Source organism: Pelobates fuscus, chromosome 1 (assembly GCF_036172605.1).
Source record: "Pelobates fuscus isolate aPelFus1 chromosome 1, aPelFus1.pri, whole genome shotgun sequence".
Taxonomy (NCBI): domain Eukaryota; kingdom Metazoa; phylum Chordata; class Amphibia; order Anura; family Pelobatidae; genus Pelobates; species Pelobates fuscus.
In genome coordinates, this window is record NC_086317.1 from 61,454,684 (window position 1) to 61,476,353 (window position 21,670).

The 21,670-nt window shown below is 44.6% G+C and overlaps 1 protein-coding gene across 1 annotated transcript in view; it reads right to left on the reverse strand.

The window, feature by feature from the left end:
- The window catches only part of GABRR3 (gamma-aminobutyric acid type A receptor subunit rho3), a 51,933-nt gene extending 34,422 nt beyond the window's left edge, over positions 1-17,511 (reverse strand). The window contains exon 1 of the mRNA XM_063443342.1: positions 17,064-17,511. Coding sequence (XP_063299412.1) covers positions 17,064-17,218 — 155 coding nt within the window. The 5' untranslated portion in view covers positions 17,219-17,511. The remainder of the gene's footprint in view (positions 1-17,063) is intronic.
- Positions 17,512-21,670: the final 4,159 nt, after the last annotated feature.

Below are 21,670 nucleotides of genomic sequence, written 5' to 3' on the forward strand. Positions count from 1 at the left end.
CACACACACACACCGCATTCATACAAACACACTGCATTCATACACACACTGCACTCATAAACACACACTACATTCATACACACACACACTACATTCGTACACACACACACTGTATTCATACACACACACACACTGCATTCATACACACACACACTACATGCATACACACACACACTGCATTCATACACACACACTACATTCATACACACACACTACATTCATACACTACATTCATACACACACACTGCATTCATAAACACACACACTACATTCATACACACACTACATTCATACACACACACTGCATTCATACACACTACACACATTGCATTCATACACACACACACTACACACACTGCATTCATAAACACACACACTACACACACTGCATTCATACACACACACACACACCGCATTCATACAAACACACTGCATTCATACACACACTGCACTCATAAACACACACTACATTCATACACACACACACTACATTCGTACACACACACACTGCATTCATACACACACACCGCACTCATACACACACACACACACACACACACACACACGCACACCACATTCATACAAACACACTGCATTATACACACACACACTGCATTCATTATATACACACAATGTAAATAAATATTCAATTAATGTAATTTTGGGGGGATATAATTTTATTTAGAAATTTACCAGTAGCTGCTGCATTTCCCACCCTAGTCTTATACTCGAGTCAATAAGTTTTCCCAGTTTTTTGGGGTAAAATTAGGGGTCTCGACTTATATTCGGGTCGACTTATACTCGAGTATATACGGTAGATGCTTATATGCAAAAATATCCCACTGTTTATTGAGTAAATGGACCAGTAGAATAAATAATCTCTCTCTCGTGTACTTTTAGTTAATGCTTCAAAATCTTCTTTGGAAGACAACATGGGCAAATAGCTTTGGAAAAGAGGAGGGGGAGGGTTACTTGCAGAGACCAGGGGATATTGTAGGTTAATAACATTTTCATCGAGGATTCTTACAGAAATTCCATACACCTCACAGCCCCATCTGTCTGTCTCCGTGAAGTTGCATAGTGCATCCCTGCAGAATATGTAACATACCCACACACGTATTATACATGCACACATATGCACAATATTTTATCATTTTATTTTTCAAGGTGTAGAAACACTGAAAAATAATAAAGTGAGCTGTCTATAAACAACATATAACCTGCAGTCATTAGGAATAAACAAAAGTGTTCTCTGAAAATTATTATTATTTTATTATTTATACAGCGCCAGCAAGATTCCGTAGCGCTTTTCAATGGGGATAGCGATAATGAATACAACTAAAACCTTGGAAGTTTTGGCTGGCCAAGAAATGTGGGTGTCATGGTTTTAAGCACTCTCTCACACTTATTGTTTATAATTTTGTAGCTGCAATGCCTTACCATGGACCTTCACGTGTTTTTGTAGTGCATTGTTTTAAAGACTGACCAAGAATCTCATGTCCAGGATAGACTAGTCTAGATATCCTGGTTCAATAACATCTTCTTAGAAAAATGAACATTGTTGAACTATTAATAGTATATTTTGGAAAACATTTTTTTTTAAAAAAATCTATTTTCATTAAACATATTTGTTTACTTAATAGAATTGATAATGCTTGTCTGTGTCGTCCAGATGGGTGCAATATAAATCACTCCAAATTATGGTTGTATAAATACAAATTCTACTAAATTATCACAGCAGAACTTATCGGTTTCCCTATCAGACATGAGGATGAATTAAACCTCTTTGAGGTTCACATGTCTTGTCCACTAGAACTAATCCTGTTTGTAGTATTTTTTAAAATATACTACTCACATAGTTCCCATAGCTCTGGTGAGGTGACCTCAGTTGACTCAAGACCCCGTTGTCTTTACCATAGTCACCAGAATAACTGCAGCTCATTGTAGTTGCTCTGGCGGTGTGTATAGCCTGTCCCTACAGATTTTTTTATGTAAACACTACCTTTTCAGAGACTCTGAACATTCCTTTTATAAATGCATTAATCAATGCATCTCTCTGAGGAGATGCTGCTTGGCCAGTTCGGTGTTTGGCTCCGCCACCCGCCCCCACCATTAGAATTGAAGATCTCAGCTAATCCAATGTGTTCTTATAGGAAAAGAGAATAAACATTCCGGATGTTAATTCTGTGCATAGTGGATGTCTAACAGCATGCTGGCAATGGCCAGACAAAGGTGGCACAGACACCTTTTCCATGCTGTCCAGTCCAACCCTCGGACGATTCTCCCCCTACATCACTTCCCCTCCAGTTTGTGGACTGACGTCAGCAGAGGAGAATCTGGCTGTGGAAGAACTTGGCACTGGAAATGAGTGAAACTTTTCCGTTTTTTTTTTCTTAATGGGGGGGGCATCACTATAGTCAGGGATACTCTAACCCAAAACATTGTTTTATTAAAACACATTTTTTGGTTGGAGTAACCCTTTAAGAAAACATATTAGAATGTTGGGGTCTGTGGCACTAAACCTAGAATGCATTCAAAATATTGCAAGTGGGTGGTGAATAAAAAGAATCCCTCAATATATTACTGGAAACATTATCATGGGTATTATTATTATTATTATTGGTATTATTATTATTATTGGTATTTATATAGCACCAGCATATTCCATAGCACTTTACAATATTATGAGAGGGGAAGAGTTAACAATAAATGAGACAATTACAAAAATGTACAGGAACAATAGATTGAAGAGGACCCTGCTCAAACGAGCTTATGGTCAGAGAACATATGGAGAGTGGAACCTCAACTATGGACAGGTCCACTGAAAATTGGGTTGTCTGGCCACCGTATGACAATAGATATACAGCAGTAACATATATTTACACTACTCCATTCAATTCTAATAACATACCATGTGTCCTATTTATGGTTATTTCGAAAACAGATGTCCATATTACGTGGTTGGCTGCAGTATGAAGTGTTAAACCCCATTCATTATAGTCAGGCACATTCTCATTCATATAAACAAGAGATTTCATTCACTGCCTTAAATTTTAACAAATTGTTGAATTTTGGTGAATACATGTTGTATAATTGATTTCTATAGCACAGTAATTAATGCAATACTTCATAAAAGGAGCAATGGCAAGGGATCATTGAGAGGGATAAATGCATGAGATTCAAAGCCAACTCTACCCTAAAGAGCTTACAATCTTATGAGGAATAAGAATGCTTAAAAGAAGGAGGATTAGGAGTGGATTTGCATTACTTGTGAGAAGGGGTGGGGGGGTCGGTGGGCTCTCTACCCACATAGATATATGGTAGTGATGGAAAATGTACAGTAAATGATCTTCTCGTAGCAGAACAGTAAATGAGAACACTGAAAAATCTGAGTTATATGGGACGTGCGTGTAGTGTAGGGAAATGGGTGTTAATTGTTGGGTGCAGTCAGAAAATAAGCAAAATTCACATGCATTTCTATGCAACATGATATACATGATATGATTTACATACTACATACTTCAAAACACATTAATCTTAATATACCAGCTGGTGCCAACTGTCCTGAATTTCCTGGGACAGTCACACATTTTAATATTTTCTGGCAGACTTCAAAATGAAGAGGGGGACTCTATGCATGGTCTGCCTTGAAGGAGCGGGCTGTCAGTCAGTCTAGACACCCTCTTTGGGGGCAGGCCAGTCCTTGCAATAGGTGAGCCAACCTACTATGATGGGCAGACCCACTGCTGCTGTACGCCTGCTTCGTTCTCTGCCCACTGCTGTCCAGATCAAGATCCTAATCAGGGGAGGGGCACTGAACATTTAAAAATGCTGCATGGCGTATAGATAGATACACAATGCACATTACTGTCAGGTTTATTCGCTAAACTAATAATTGTAGTACATTGAAATGTGAATTGAACTTCTAAGGCAAACATACCTGATTTGGAGAAATTCTGTAATTCTACTATAGTCACAGCTAGGATATTTTAGTCCTAAAGGGACAATATAGGCATCAAAACAACTATAGCTTAGTGAAGTTTTTTTGGTGTATAGACCATGCCCCTGTAATCTCACTACTTAAATCACTGCTCTATAGGAGTTACATGACTTTTGTTTCTGTTTATACAGCTCTAGCCACGCCTCCCCTGGCTGTGACTGACACAGCCTGCATGAAAACAAAATGGTTTTACTTTCAATCAAATGTTACTTGCTTTAGAAGTTTAAACTTTTATTACATACAGGAGGCTACTACGGGGTCTAAAAGGCTATTAGAGCAAGAGATAAGGAATTCTAAATTAATCAGAATGTGCAATAAAGGAAGTTTAAACATTAGATCTCTGTTTACAGGACGTTTTTAGGAAGACTATGTAAGTCACATGCAAGGATGTGGGACTAGGACTGCATAAACAAAGTGATTTAACTCCTAAATGGTAGATAATTGAGCAGTGAGACCACATGGGCATAGTCTATACACCAAAACTGCTTCATCAAGCTAAAGTTGGTTTGGTGTCCATAGTGTCACTTTAAATGTGCAATTCGGTTTTTAGTTTGCAACAATTCAGAGACTGTTGAAGACCTTATGTGTGTTTTTTTTGCTGCCGGACTCATTAATACAATATTCACTGTATATGACTGCATGACAAAGTTCCACAGCCAGAAACATATTGTGTCACAACATTGATCTATCCTGCATTACTCCCTATTAGTGAATTTCTTTCCATCTGACCCCTTTACCCCAGTCGTGTCCCTCTTTTCATACTCCCTAGTGTCCTTTGCTTCAGATTCTCTCCCCCACTTTCTGCCCTTTGCTCAAATGTACCTTTACCTCCTGTCTCTGTTGTCTTATTATGTCCCCATACCTTAACTTTCTCCATAATTTCTCCCATCTTTTGTCCCTTTTCTTATATTCTGCCCCATACCTTAAACTTTCTACAAAGTCTTTCCCCTTCTTCTATCTCTCTTCTCATATTATCTTAGTCAACCGTTAACTTTCTCTATATTCCCCCCACACACCTTCAACCTGCTCTATATTCTCTTTTTTTTTTTTTTTGAATTCTTTATTTTTGGTGTGCAGGTGAGTACAAACAGTTTTCATACGCCACAACAGCGTGCATTTATATTGGAACATAAGCAAGTAAAACAGTGGCAGCAAGAAATTGCACAATATTTTTTAAATAAGCATGTTGACAGATTAGACAGTAATGAGTGAGTTACCATGAACAGTTTGCTAAATGACTCGTCTGGTTCAGCGCGCCTTAAGGGAACTGATTATAAGTTTAAAGGGTACTTCGCTGATGGGTTTAGACATCAAAGTTTGGGTAACCCAGAGTACTATTCTGGTCATGTCGCAAGGCATAGTTTGACTTATTGTATACCAAGCCGTTAACTGACAAGTGAGGCTTGAATAAAGGTAGGTCGTAAATGAGTGAAACAAAGCAGACATATTAAAACGTTTAAACCTCGCTCTAGCGCTTGTTTTAGCGTGACCTTAACATGGATACGTTTTAGAGAAACGTCTCTATACCTCCTAATATAATATGATATTACCTAATGCCGTACCATGTGATGCCTGTAATCGTTATGCTAGTGGTGTTTGGGCTAAGAGTCCTTGTTTCATGGAAGGTGGAGTTGGACCTTGTTTGTCCCAGAGATAATCGTTGACAAGCGTGGAAATAATAATAGTAAAATTTAAAAAAAAAAAAAAAAAAAAAAAAAAAAGGGGGGAAAACAAAGCAGCAAAAATAAACCTCGTCTAATAGGACATGTATGTAAATAGTGTATCTTCAGGCACTGAGCCACTGAGGTCAAGCCCATCCTCCCATGTCTCCTCGAGTATCGGGAGTTGTCTACCTGTAGGTATGTATGGCATATGACGTGTCCGGGGTTTCTGTGCCTAGTGGGGGGCCTGTGTGATGCCCGGGTATCGTCGGATAGTGAGTGTCTCTGGGGATCCCCTATGGACATGGATATGGGTATGGAGGGCGGTGGGAGTTGTCTCCGCATTGGAAGCTAGGTGAGCTAGGTGAGGGCCAGATTCTTGTTCTTGATCTGTGTTGTCGGGCAGAAAGGCTTGTTTGGGGTGTCCCCATGGTGGTGGTGAAGTGAGGGGTTTGACAGTACCTAAAGAGGGGCCGGATGGTAGTGTGTGGTGTGTGGGTGTCATTGGATGGGGGAGTGCGGTCATCCGCAGAGAGGGGCTATTGTCCCCGGTTTTTCGTGTTTGGTTCAGGGTCAGTGCTAGAGGTCAAAGTCCCGGTAGTATGTTATAGAGTCCCAGTCTTTTCAAGTGGTGGACTTGGCTTTAGGAGCTCCTGCTTGCCTCCTGGGAATGAATTCCGCTGCGCCTGCTGTGCACCAAGTCTGTGGGGTCTTGTGTCTGTCCGCCGGAGTTGGTAGTGCTAGAGAGTCCGCTGGGAGCTGTAGCTCTCGTAGTATCACTGGTGCCTCCTGTATGCTGCGTATTGTAAGCGCGGAGTCTCCCTTGGTGATTTGTAGGGTATGTGCTGGGCCCCATCGGTACCTGATGCCGTGTGTTCGCAGGAGGGCTGTCAATTGTTGTAAGGATCGCCTCCACGCCAACGTCGCTCCTGATAAATCAGGGTAAAATGAGAGAGACATGTCCTCGAAGAGGTAGGACGGTTGATCCCTGGTACTTGTCAGTACCGCTGTCCTGTCCCTGTATGTCTGGAACTGCAAAATAACGTCCCGTGTAGCAGTGGCAGGGGCCCCAGTGGGCTTCGGTATACGGAAAACTCCATCTATTGTCACCGCTTTAGCTGTTTTTGGAGTCAGCAGAGCTGTAAGGAGTCGCCTGGTAAGGTGGGGGAGTTCGGTATCAGGTATGCTGTCGCTGATGCCCCTGATCTTAAGGTGCTTCATGCGGTGTTTGTCTTCGAGTGTTGCAAACCTTAGCTCTGTTTGTCCTGCCAGCGTTTTCAGTTCTTGGACTTCTTGCTGCAGCGTTTGCATTTTGGTGTTGTGGGCGGTCATGGAGACTTCCACGGTCCCAATGCGGCCTGTCAAGCCTTGCAATGCGTCTCTGATCGAGGCAACATCCGCCGCGATCTTTGTATGATGTTCTGCCATTAGCTCTCTTATGGCTTCCATGCTTACAGGCGTGGTGGCCTTGGCCGGCGGTGAATGCTGCGTTTTGGCCGGTGGTGGCTGAGGGTGACCCGGAGGGAGTTCCTCCTCTCCTTCGTCCGAGGATTCTTTGAAAAAATCAGAGCACCCGCCATGGAGGGACGCCATGTTGGGGCCTGATGCGCTGCGGGCCTGCCGCCAGAGCTCACCGATATCCATGCCCGGCACGGGCCTTTCAGGTCGGAGTTTTTTCGATTTTCGGCCCATTACGTCCTTCCTTCTAATGGGGTCCCTCTGAGATTCGTTTTGTCCGGTTAAGGGTGTGGATGGAGGGTATTTCCCCTGTCGCGGCCCGGAGCTCTTCAAGCATGCGACCGTTCACCTCCGCTGCTAGGCACCGCCCCCTCTATATTCTCTTTTTTTTATAAGACATGTGCAAAGGTATAACACAAATGTCACCACCATGGTTTTCATTACGCATTAAGTTATAAGTATGCATACCCTAACAAGTCAGGGTAAAAATCAGTTATACAGTGGTTACTAGTTACTTGAATTGGATGTCCAGTTTTTAGATTATAGTCCCTTAAGAAAAAGGGATGTATCCAGAAAGGAGTAAAGAGAAGATAAGAAAAAGTAGTGGGGGGGAAATGTGAGTATGGGGTTAGCATGCCCGGTGAGCGTGTCAAGGTGGGAGGGGGGGTCCAGTGTGGCTTCACCAAGGAGTGTCAGGGGTCCGTGTCGGCCCTTTTGGACCTCTACCAGTCGCCAGGGTGGTGTAATCGTTTCATCTCTGTCCCAAGGTACTGTTCTCACAGGGATCCCAGATCTTGTGGAATGCTTTAGCTGTTCCTTTCACTCCAGCCATAAGGTTGTCCATTAGGTGGATCTCTCTAATTCTCGTTAGAACTTCAGTTATGCGTGGGGTATCCTGTTTCAGCCAGGAGGCTGCTACAGCTTTTCTAGCCGTAATCTTATGGATAAGTTTTTGTTCATGACTAGTCCATCCTTCTATAGATCTATTGAGTAAATATACCCAGAGGTCTAGCTCTAGGGCCCTAGAGAACACCCACCTCAGCAGGCTCTTGACTGAGTTACAATATCGGACCATGAATGGGCACTCCCACCACATGTGTAAGTATGTCCCCTTCCCCTTCATGTCCCCATCATCAGTAGAGGTTTTGTGCATTCTGTATAGCTTCCATGGAGTTGTGTACCAGCAGAACATCGTTTTGAACGACTGTTCCTGAAGGGTTACACATACAGAAGTGGTATTGCTAGCTTCCCATATCTTTTGTCACTCAATCCCCTCTAGCTCCTCACCCAGGTCCTGTTCCCATTGGTCAGCATACTTCAGTCTGGGCTCAAATCCTTCTATCCCTGTTTTCTGTGTCCATATTGTTAGCTTGTCTATGTTTACAATAGAACTCCACAGCAATAATACTCTTTAAACTACAATAAATGTGTTTAGGAATCAGTCAGTGTAAATAAGATACATTTGTGACAAACTCCCCTGTCCACATGAGTTTGCCATGAGCTCCTGGAGAAGCCTAGCTTCCTGCCCACAGGCTATGGGCCTTGTAATATACACTGGGAAAGTCTCCGTTCGTGTATTTGGAATATATGGTTCGGGTACAGAACAGCCGCACGAACAGGAGACCACCCGGGAGCTTGTTAAGCCTAATTGCTACTTTGTAACAATTTCCACCTCAGTGTTCTAATTGTTCATATGGGTGGCCACATTTCCTATGGACAACCACGAGGTGGCGGCTATCTTGTTCGCACAAACGCAGGCAGCGGTGTTTGGTCGTCGAGTTCATGGAACTGAAAGCGGACACAGAAACTCCTGAACACTGCTGGACTTCCAGTATCACCTGCATTCGGTTCTTAAACACATCGGAAGACACTGTTCGGTGGAAATGTTCCCACGAACAAGGGAAACAAGTTCCAGGGTAAGAATATTGACTGTGTTCGGTAGTTTGTTCGGTTTTAAACTACCGAACTAGACCGACTGCTAGCCCTGATCTTATGGAACTGTTTTGGGCAGGAGCCTCGTGTGCGTCGGTCAAATTAAGACTTTCAGGAAATTCCCGAAACCCTGAACTGATCTGGATGATTTTTGGATATGTTGGTCACCCAGATCGGGGCTGTCAGGGGATGTAACTTTTATGTAATTTGAAAGTAGTTTTGGGGTGTTTGTGAAATGTGTGTTTTTTGTGCCTGGAGATAATTGAGTTTTGTACAGTTCCTGACTAAATTATCGCACAGGCATAGGGGAGGGATTATCTTGTTTTCATGTGGGAGTGTCATGGGCATGCTCAACTGTATGCGAAACTGTATAAACGAAGGCCATCTGGACAGATTAAAGGTATTCCAGCTAATACTCCCAGAACTATGTGTCGTCTGGTTACTCTTCAATCACTGTTCCAGTGTGGAGGATTCAACGGGGAAAGTCCTTGTAAGGACTAGAGCTCCCAGGACTGAGTGTCGTCCAGTGCCTGGGGGTGTCTAGAGCAGGTTCCCCATTCGGCTCCAGGAGGGAGTGGTTCCAGGACCCCAGTCAAGCCATGGCGACTGTGGGCAGACGTGCTGCGGTTTGTCCTTTGTTCCAGCTAGGAAGCAGTCCTTGGCGGAGGTACCCAGCCAGGGATACAGGGGGCTCCGTTACAACATTGTTCTTTTCTAAATGGCATTTAGTTACATAAACTGTTATTAGCAAGTCATATAAAATAACCCTAAATTAAAGTGGCCACACCACCACTCACACCCAGGGGCGGACTGACCACTCGGGCAGATCGGTCATGGACCGAGGGCCCGAGGCAGTCAGGGGCCCGGCAGGCTGCACTAACATGCTCTGGCTGGGGAGATCAGATCACAGATCTCCCCAGCCAGAAACAAACAGAATTACAAATATTCTAGGGATAGGTTGCTCCTGCTTTCTGTTTCCCCCCTCCAATCTCACCTTCTGAGACCTGGCAGTGATCCTGCTGATCCTGCTGCTCCTGCCAGGTCTCCTCCATTCAATGACTGCGGAGCTCGTGTGAGGGGGAAGAGGCGGGGCCGAAAGAGGGGAAGTTACATCACTTCCTGTCCTGCAGAATCTGCTGAACCCAGGCAGACAGCAGATAAGTAAATATTACTTTTTTTAAAGCTAATATCCCCCTTCACCCATCCCAGCCCTGTGCCCCCTTCACCCATCCCAGCCCTGTGCCCCCCTTCACCCATCCCAGCCCCTGTGCCCCCCTTCACCCATCCCAGCCCTGTGCCCCCTTCACCCATCCCAGCCCTGTGCCCCCTTCACCCATCCCAGCCCCTGTGCCCCCCTTCACCCATCTCAGCCCCAGTGCCCCCTTTTTACAATCCCAGCCCTGTGCCCCCTTTATCCATCCCAGCCCCTGTACTCCTTTATCCATCCCAGCCCCTGTACCCACCTTTTCCTATCCCAGCCCCTGTGCCCCCTTTACCCATCCCAGGCCCTGTGCCCCCTTCACCCATAACACCACCTGTGCCCCCTTCACCCATTCCAGTCACTATGCCCCTTTATCCATCTGAGCCCCCTTTCACAGCCCCTCTGCCCTCTTTATCCATCTGAGCCCATATCCCCCTTCACCCATCCCAGCCCTGTGCCCCCCTTCACCCATCCCAGCCCCTGTGCCCCCCTTCACCCATCCCAGCCCCTGTGCCCCCCTTCACCCATCCCAGCCCCTTTGCCCCCTTCACCCATCCCAGCCCTGTGCCCCCCTTCACTCATCCCAGCCCTGTGCCCCCTTCACCCATCCCAGCCCCTGTGCCCCCTTCACCCATCTCAGCCCCAGTGCCCCCTTTTTACAATCCCAGCCCTGTGCCCCCTTTTTACAATCCCAGCCCTGTGCCCCCTTTTTACAATCCCAGCCCCTGTACTCCTTTATCCATCCCAGTCCCTGTACCCACCTTTTCCTATCCCAGCCCCTGTGCCCCCTTTACCCATCCCAGGCCCTGTGCCCCCTTTATCCATCCCAGGCCCTGTGCCCCCTTTTCCCATCCCAGGCCCTGTGCCCCCTTCACCCATAACACCACCTGTGCCCCCTTCACCCATTCCAGTCACTATGCCCCTTTATCCATCTGAGCCCCCTTTCACAGCCCCTCTGCCCTCTTTATCCATCTGAGCCCCTATGCCCCTTCACCCACCACAGCCCCTATGCCCCTTTACCATCCCAGATCCCACTCCCCCTTCACCCACTACAGCCCTATCACTCTCATTCCTATCCTTCCCTGTACCCACCACAGCCTCTTTGCCTTCTTGTACACTCCTCAGCCTCTCTCTCTCCCTGTGCCCAGCTCACCCCTATGCCTTCCTGCACCCACTACAGTCGTCATCACTCTCGTCCCTATCCCTCCCTGCACTTACTACAGCCCCTATCCCTCACTGCTCCCACTGCAGCCGCTATCCCCCCACCGTCCGTATGCCCCCTGCACCTACTATAGCCCATATCCCCCTTCATGCACTGCAGTCACTATCCACACACATACTGCAGCCTCTGTATCTCCCCCACACAGTAGAGCCTCTAGTATCATACAAACATACACTACAGTCCCAGTATCCGCTAGCTGCCTACTAAACCCCCTATCCCACACACACACACACAACAGCCCCTATCCAGACACTCTCTGCAACACAACCAGCCCTCTCCACTAACATACGACACTGCAAACAGCTCCATACACACACACAAACCCACAAGGAACCTCACTGTATGCACGTAATCCCACAAACAGCATTCCCACACATTCAATACCACATGCAGCCTCCCTACACAAACATTACAACAGGCATCCTCAGCATGGCAATACTGCATACAGCCTCCTTATACACACACACACACACACACACATATCACAAGAGGCATCCCCAGCATGGCAATACTGCATACAGCCTCCTTATACATACAAACGCAATTATTACAATTACTTATATAGCACCAATATATTCTGCAGCGCAGTACAATAGGTAAAACAAGTCAAACAATTAATTCTAATTCAACATGTTGACATACAGGAACACAAGCAGCATCCCACACATGCAACCACACAAGTAGCCTCCAAACACATGTGTTTGGAGGCTGCTTGTATAGTTGAACATGTGGGGGATGCTGCTTGTGATGTCACCAACAAACACAGAGGAAGTGTTTAATTAAATTTGCATTATGTCTTTATTTTAATGGGGGGGGGGGGGGGGGAGCGTAAGGCAAGCTATTAAGGGGTACTCCACTCAAAAACAATGTTTTATGAAAACACTGTTTTTGGTTGGATTAACCCTTTAAAGTATATCTGACCCTGTTTGGGGGACGCCATGACTCACACAGCCATGCTGGGTAGCGCGCACATATCTGTATGACAGCTGCACAAAGACCTTGCACCGGGAGGGGGGCCCTTGATCTCCTATTGACCGAGGGCCCTATAAGTTGTCAGTCCGCCCCTGCTCACACCCCTAAATTAAAGTGTCCCTCTTTATCTATTTGAAATGTTGAGAGTCGTTTGTACATTTGTAATCAAAATTATTCAACCTCCATTGAAGATCAGGTTTATTGTCAAAATATACAATGCTTCAAGTGGTTTCCACAAATTTAACTGAAAATTTAACTTATAATGACTTCACCCCCTGAATAGAATCCCTCACAAAAGACACAAATATGCATACCTGATGCAACTAATCAAGGGCTTTATTAGTTGTGCTTGAGCTTGAGCTGGAAATACCTGAACTGACTAAGGGTTTGTTAAGTGTCATATTTGACTGCATGTTAGAATATGGTCCACGAGGTTAAAAGAAGAGATCATCGCCCTTCACAAACAAGGAATAAGGATACAAAAAGATAGTGAAGGCACTGAATGTTCCTAGAGACACCACTAAAAGCATAGTTTTCCAGTTCAGAGTTGAAGGAATAGTGGTTACAATACCCGGACAGGGCAGAAAAAGGAAGCTATTAATGGTTGCAACCAGATTTCTGTGAAAAACCTTTGCGTGACTGCAAAAGAGGTTTCCGAGAGCACAGTAAGCTGCATACTAAATGCATACTAAATGCAGAAGGATTCCATGCCAGACTTCCAAGTTGTACACCACTACTGACCCAAAAGCACACGTCAGCTCCAAAATCATATAAATGAGCCACAGAAGTTTGGGGATTCTGTTCTGTAGAGTGATGACACAAAACTGGAAATTTTTTGCCCAATGGATCAGCGGTACATGTGGAGAAAGAATAGTGAAGCAAAAGCTGAAAAGCTAAAAGCCTGAAAATAACACTTTCAGCATGGTGGTGGCTCGGTGATGCTCTGGGCTGCTTTGCATCCTCTGGCACTGGAAACTGTAATGTGTGCAAGATAGAGTTATAGAAGTATCAGAAAATCCTAGGAGAAAACATCATGCCATTTTTGAGGAAGCTGAAGCTTGGGTGTCATCACAGTCACCTGTCTTTAGCCCAATAGTAAATCTCTGGTGGGATTTGAAGAAAGTGGTTGGAGCAAGCAAACCCAAGAATATTACTGAACTGGAGGCCATTGCTCACGACCAATGGGCTAAGATTCATCAGGAACACTGCCAGAAGCTGATGTCTGGCTAAGCATCTCACTTGCAGCAGGTCATAACTGCAAAAGGGTTCTTTACTAAGTGCTACAGATGCTTGTCATGAAGGGGTTGAATCATTTTGAGACTGGAGAAGTCATTATAAGTTGCATTTGCTTTTGAGTTTGGGGAAACCACATAAAGCATTCTTCGCATGGAGCTATTTCAATTGCTTTTGTTTGATTTGTTTATTGCAAACAGCAGAAAGTCTGTATATTTTGACAATAAACCTGATTTTCAATGGGGGTTGAATAATTTTGATTACAACTGTATGTATGAATGCATTTCAGAGCTTACAGCAATACAACTCCCAGTAATAAATACCTTCTAACCATCCAGTGGACCAGTGCCTAGGCTATTTCAGGGTTTTTGTTGTACACAGAAAAAAGATAAAGAGTAAGCATGGGGCCTTGCAGGAGTGGTAAGGCAACATAAAAATTACTGACAATCAACATGACATTACATAGCATAGAGCAGGGGTTCACAATTAATTTTTCCAGTAGAACCCTTTGACATAGTATATCAACATCATGGAACCCCCACCCCCCGAAAAAAAACAAATTGTGCCTTTTTTTGTATGTGCCGGTGTGTGTCAAGGTGTGTGTATCTGTGTTTGTATGTGCCAGTGTGTATATCTGTGTGTCAATGTGTATCTGTGTGTGTCTGTATCTGTGTGTCAAGGTGTGTGTATCTGTGTTTCAAAGTGTGTGTATCTGTGTATCAAGGTGTGTGTATCTGTGTTTGTATGTGCCAGTGTGTATATCTGTGTGTCAATGTGTATCTGTGTGTGTCTGTATCTGTGTGTCAAGGTGTGTGTATCTGTGTTTCAAAGTGTGTGTATCTGTGTATCAAGGTGTGTGTATCTGTGTTTGCATGTGCCAGTGTGTATGAATTTGACACACAAATACACACACACACTGGCACATAGTCGCACACCTTGGCACACACTGACACAGATACACACACCTTGACACACAGTTTGTATGTGCCAGTGTGTGTATCTGTGTGTCAATTTGTATCTTTGTGTGTGGGTGTGTGTGTGTGTGTGTGTGTGTGTGTATCTGTGTGTCAAGGTGTGTGTATCTATGTGTCTAAGTGTTTGTATCTGTGTTTGTATGTGCCAGTGCGTGTCAAGGTGTGTATATCTTTTTTTATGTGCCAGTGTGTGTATCTCTGTGTCAGTGTGTATCTATGTGTGTATATATGTATCCAACACACAGATACACACACACTGGCACATAGTGGCACACAGATAAACAGTGACATGCAGACACACACACCTTGACACACAGATACACACACTCAGATACACACTGACACACAGACACACACATCTTGACTCAATATACACACACTCAGATACATACAGTGACATATACACACACTTGCAACCACAGATACACACACTGGCACATACACACACTCAGATACATACATTGACACATACACACAGTGTCATATACACAAACTGACACACTCATATACACACACTGACACACACACACATATGCACATACAAACACACTGATACACACATACTGACATACACACACACACTCAGATACACACAGTGACACATACACAAATCTTGACACACAGATACACACACTGACACACATACTCTTTGACAGGCACACATGCACTCTCACTGACAAACACACATACTCTTTTACAGACACACATACAAACGCATATACACTCTCACTGACAAGCACACATACATTCTCACTGACAAACACATACACACTCACTGACAAGCACACATACACTCTCACTGACAAACACATATATTCTTTGACAGACACACAAACACATACAAACTCCCTAACAGACACACATACAATTTATACATTTTTTTTTAAAATGTACTCCACCCAGCCCTCCTACCTTTGGAAGTGCTGGTATGGAGTATCTATGTCCCTGTGGTCCAGTGGGGCTGTTGAGTGACTGGTGTGCGGTCCCTGGGGTCCAGTGGGGCTGCTATGCGGCTGGCATGCGGACGGCAAGGGAACAATTGTAACAAAATGGTCACAGGCGGCAAGGGAGCAGTGGGCAGTGATCTCCCTGCTCAGCTCCCTTGCGCGCCTCATAGTGATGCCGGAGTGAAGTCATATTCCGGCTCTGGCATCACTGCTGTGCGCATGAGGGAGCTGAGCAGGGAGATCACTGGCCACTGCTCCCTTGCCGCCTGTGACCATTTTGTTTTTAGAGATTTTGTCGGAACCCCAATTGTGTTCTCATGGAACCCCAGGGTTCCGCGGAACACCAATTGGGAAACTATGGCATAGAGGTTACCCCTCTGAACTTAAGTATTATCATATTATCCAAGCTCAGATCTGGTATGTGCCAGGGGGATAGGGAGCCTCATGAGTTGTTATAAAGGTTAATCTAGCTTTATGTTGTATCAGAACTGAGATTATACAATACTATTTCAGTTGTGGGGAGTATTTTTGCAGTGCTAGACTACATCTACACCATGCATGGAGGTTGCTTACCCTACCCTATCACAGTCATTCTCTGAAGATAGTCATCATCAGACACAGTCACCTTCCACATGAGAAACACAGCTTCACTATAAAGCTTCACTATAAACACAAAACAAGCAACTACCCCACACACATACACTCACAGACACACATTCGCACACAAGGATGCTTAATGCTCAGGCACACAATGCTCAAAGACACACAATGCCAGAAATTCAGACATTCAGTCAGAATTGCACACACACACACACACACACACACACACACACACTCACAGACACATACATAGTCAGGTACATAATGCAAGATACACACAGATCCCCCATACAGATTTCAACCTCATCCACACACAACACTCCACCACTACACACTCTCTCATACACAGCACTCATACACAATAAAACTCACAGTATTGTATGTGTATAATTGTATCACGGAACAAAAAAAAAACCAACAAAACAATCTGGCAGTACTCCCTCTAAGGGTCTTCATCGGCTTCTCTCAACACCCCTGGGCAGCTACCTGTTCACCACTGCTGGATTAAGCATATATATTGGAAACCATACCATGACCAAGTAAAGAATTATACACTGCTTAGTAAAAACTATAGATATTTTATTCAATTTCAGTTCAATCATATTTTTGGGGGAAATTTCTGATGTTGTTTCCCGAATGTGCCTTCAAGCTTGAATTCTAGTAGTTAAATTAAACTGTAAATTATGAGAGGCACAAGAATTGAAAATGATGGGCCAAAACAGTCAAGATGAGAACAAGCTTCGTTGGAGAATTTCCTAATTGAACTATTCCCTTGTAATATTTCCACACAATTCCTAGTTTAGTGAATAAAGCCTCACTTGTATCTCAGTATAAAAGAATTCACTTTACATTCTTTCTCTTACCTGGCACTTTTCCGACCAGCTCTCAAGGGCACTGGGTGAATCTCTTCCTGATCTTGATGATGATGGTGATGTTTTTGCCTTTGGGAATGAAACCCATTGAGCATTGCCCCCGGCCAAAGACTAGTGAGTAAAAGTAGTTTAATAAGAAGAACCATATCTTCCAGGACATAAAAACAATGTTTTGTTCCCTCCAGCTCTTCAAGCAGTTTTCATTGTTTATTTTTGGGCCGGCTTGCGACTCGGAATCGAGGCACTCCAGACGCACAGTAACGAGAACATAACCTTATTCGGTGATTCCTCCTTAACCGGTCTATCACAGTTCTAGAGTGTCTAAGGTAAAATCCATGATCCGTTCAGTGACCAACATCCTCTTCGTCTAGTGGGAAAAATACAGAACTCTAACGGTGGGACCAAATGATGAAAGCTGATTGTCAGGTCGATTATTCCCTGTGGACATTGTCCATACGGCTTTACTTCTCTCTGTGGGTCTATGTAAACCCTGTGCTGAGCTCTCCACCCACACATATTATCCGACAAACTCCAAAGGAAAAGAGTGATGTCGACATTTAATCTCCTTAATCCTACCCACACCATAAAAAAAAAATAAAAAATAAACTCACTGTACAATATGAAATCTGGTCTTATTTTCTCCAGGTCACAAAATTTAACCTGTACATCTTCTGAGTATTCTGCCTGTTCTCTGTCTATCTTAGCATGGAATGAAATTTAGATTCTAATTCATATAAAGAAATACAGTCATTTAATGGATGGTTAGTAAATGTGAATGTACTCTCTGCAATTTAAGGGGATTGGCACTAAGCGAAATGCATTCTCACCTCTGGTTAACTGGTTTAAATTCTGTGCTGCGATGAATGTATTTCAGATTCAAAAGGTTTTAATTGACTTTTGAAAGGCAATAGGCCTGCTCTGTTGAATCACTTTGTTTATGCAGCCCTAGTCACACCTCCCTTGCAGTCTCCTTTCATATTTCCTGTAAAATTCCTTTATTGCACAGTCTATTTAATTTATAATGTTATATCACATGCTCTGTTAATAACCTGATATAGCCTGCAGGAGCCTCCTGTGAGTGATCAAAGATGAATTTACAGAGCATGAGATAAAAACCTCTAAAGTGAACACACTGTGATTATTGAAAAATAAATATTTTGTTTCCGTGCAAGCTGTGTCAGTCAATGCCAGGGGAGGTGTGGCCAGGGCTGCATAAACAGAAACAAAGTGATTTAACTCATAAATGGCAGAGAATTGAGCAGTGAGACTGCAGGGGCATGATATATATACAAAAGCTGCTTTATTAAGCTGAAGTTGTTTTGGTGCTTAGAGTATCCCTTTAATTATCATCATACATGCAAACACATTATTTTTCTCCCAATGATGGGCTGCCTATGATTTTAAATATTATGTAAGAGACATTTTGGTTTAAGTGAATCCCAATCATTGCTTGAATTTTGGATGGAACTTGGGGCACCTCTGCTTTTCTTGCAAGTATATTCTGCGCAGCTCACACACACTTTGGATCCCTAGGATCAGAAACAAGCGGTGGGGTCCAGTTGGATTTGCCACATGCTTTACATTAACATAATTTTACATTTTGATTTCACTTACTTTACTGACTCCTCCTGCATTAAAGAAACAGTTAATAAAATAACTACATAGATATACAAACCTTCCTCTTTCTTTGCTGCTGCCTTCAGGTGAGTTTGTTTCCAGCTTAGAGTGCGCTCTCTTTCTTCGGCTCTTCTTGCCGGATTGTTTGGATATTTGTTATTGTATCAGGGTCCAGCCGAAAGCATCCTTTTAAGGGACAAAGAGAATCCATAGGAGAAACCCTTTCAAGGTTTTGGATCCGGCTGTGCCTCATGTCCTTGGTTCCTTTTGAAATTGGCTCAGCTTCTGTCCCTCATGATTGTGATGTGGTGGATACCTGTTATGCAGATAGTCCTTGTGGTGAATCCCCTGATGGCATGATAGACGCTGAGGAGCCTGGCTCTTGTTACATGAGGTAAACAGTGTATTAGCATTTTAAGATGCAGGGCATCCATCTCCTCTGAGACTTACTCTCAATAGGATTGGCTCTGCTACTCTGATCTGAATGACGCATATCTCACCGTTCCAAATCTGAGGACAGACTTTTTTTTATCAATTTCACTTGGCTGGTCGGCGGTGGGAATTCAGATGCCTCCCTTTCGGCCTCAGTTCGGTGCCTTGGTGTTTCACGAAACTCATGAAACCATTCCTCCATGTAGACTCTTGTTTCTCAACCAGTGGTGTGTGTGTACCTCTTGGGCAAGAGCTGGATGGCTGGCCACCTTAGCGCTGCCCAGGAATCTAAAGGCGATGCCTACTCTGCCCAATTTCAGGGTAGAGGGGTATATGTGATCTTCATGATCTTCCAGCACTGCTCCCTCAAGAAACTTCATTCTCTGGATGCTCTGCAAGCCCAGGTCACTCCTCAAACTAAGAGGAGGTAGGGGGGCTTCATTTGGGTTTTGTATGCCTATCTTGTTGCTGATTGTTTTTTTTTTCTAGTCCTTTTATTAATTGTTTCCTTGCTGCTGGAAGTGTCAGTAAAGAAGGTGAAAGCATGTTCTTTATAAATCTGGAATATTCAAACACCAAGACTAGAATAATCCCAATTTTATAGAATGCCAGCCCATTTTAGAGCATTCTACAGGGGACAGTAACTATAGGAGACATGTTAGAACACAGCAAACATTAAGACTAATGACCAGGGGTGTTGCTAGGTTCCAAGAACACCTGGGGAAATTGATGACCCCCGCACTAACAGAGAGTTGGCGAGATGTCGACATATTCCTGCCTTTCTATTTCTTGTCCGTTTCTCTCTACCCATGAACAGTGTGCAGCTGACTCTCTCCTGGATCTCAATGAAAACATATCCTGAAAAAAGTATTTGAGTATTCCCCATGCCACTTTACTAATAGAGGGATTTTGCAGCAACGTTGTTTTCCCCAGCAACCCCTACCATCAGTCATCTTGGGGGACACCATCCTCTTTCCATAAGTAGCCTGATGGAGCATTATACTAATGAAGTTTATTTGAGAAGCAGCTGCCGGTTGTAAAATAAAAAATCACTAATATCGTCTTGACCCCTCTACCAACTATAGAGACGTGAGGCTAAAAAACTTGACATCTGGAGGCGTGGCTTGAGCGCCGAGCGGAATGGCGGCGTGAACCAGGAGCTCCCTGCAGGCTGAAATAAAAAACCCGTCTCACTAGCCTTAGCCCGTCGACAATGGGGAGAAATAACCGGTCCCAACAAGCCACTACGACCACCGACACCCCGAGGGGGTCACAGGCGACTAACATGCGCAAATTCCTCACAACCCAAGCAGATCAGGCAGATCAGGCCTCCGGGGAAACGGAAGCCTCAGGCACTACCCACGCGGCCTTGCCATGCGGTGGACACAACGAGCAGGTACTGACTCCACCCGACATGCCCCCTTCCCAGCTGGACTGGGCGACTATACTGAGCAACCTGCCCACGAAATCCGACCTCAAAGAGGCCAACGATGCCCTCCACAAGTCTATAACTGGAGAATTACATGCCCTGAGGGAGGATATGCAGGGGATCCATACCAAACTGGCTCAACTAGAAGCTGACTGCGACCATGTCACGACGGCGCAGAACGCAACAGCAAGCATTATAAATCGACAAGAAACACAGTTACGCCAAATGGCCCTCCACATGGAAGACCTAGATAACAGGGGGCGACGACAGAACCTCAGGATCCGAGGTATACCGGAAGATCTAGACCAAACCACACCGATCCGTGACACACTCACGGAAATATTTAATGCCCTACTGCAGAAACCGCCCGACTCGCCCGTTGAGTTTGTCAGGGCACACAGGGCACTCAGACCCAGGGGCCCGCCGGAGTCCCCACCACGGGACGTCATCTGTTGCCTAACACACTTCCAGGTTAAGGAAGACATTTTGAGAAGTGCCAGAGACCGACGCCAAATCCTACATAAAGGGGCAGAACTACAACTCTACCCAGATTTATCCCCGGCAACCCTGGCATACCGCAGGGCCATGCGCCCCCTCACGAGAGTGCTACAGACCAACAAAATTAGGTACCGCTGGAGCTTCCCTAATGGATTACAAATCACCACAAACACAGGCCCCTTTATGGTGAGGAGCGAAGAAGACTTTAGAGACATTACAAGAGAACTCCAACTGCCTCAGATACATCTACCCTGGCCTGACCCGATGGCCTTCTACACCTTTTCACCTGAGACTCAGAACAGACTGCAACAACCATCGAGGCCTCGGAGACCGAGACAACAAACCACGCGCCCCTCAGGCGCCAACATGTAAGCAACCGAGCTCCTAGAACCCCCCCAACCCGTGGTCCCCCACCGACGAACTAAACAGCCGATCCCATCTCAGCCCCGAGAAACCAGAGACTATGGACACACTAAATGGACTCTGCTGTGATGCTACACACCAAGCCATCGTGAGTCAAGACCCCCTACGATGACAAACGCATGAAGGAGACAGAGTGCACAACGAGAACTCCACAACTCAGTGGAGTAGGGTAACCTATCAGACTGAAAGGGCATTGAAG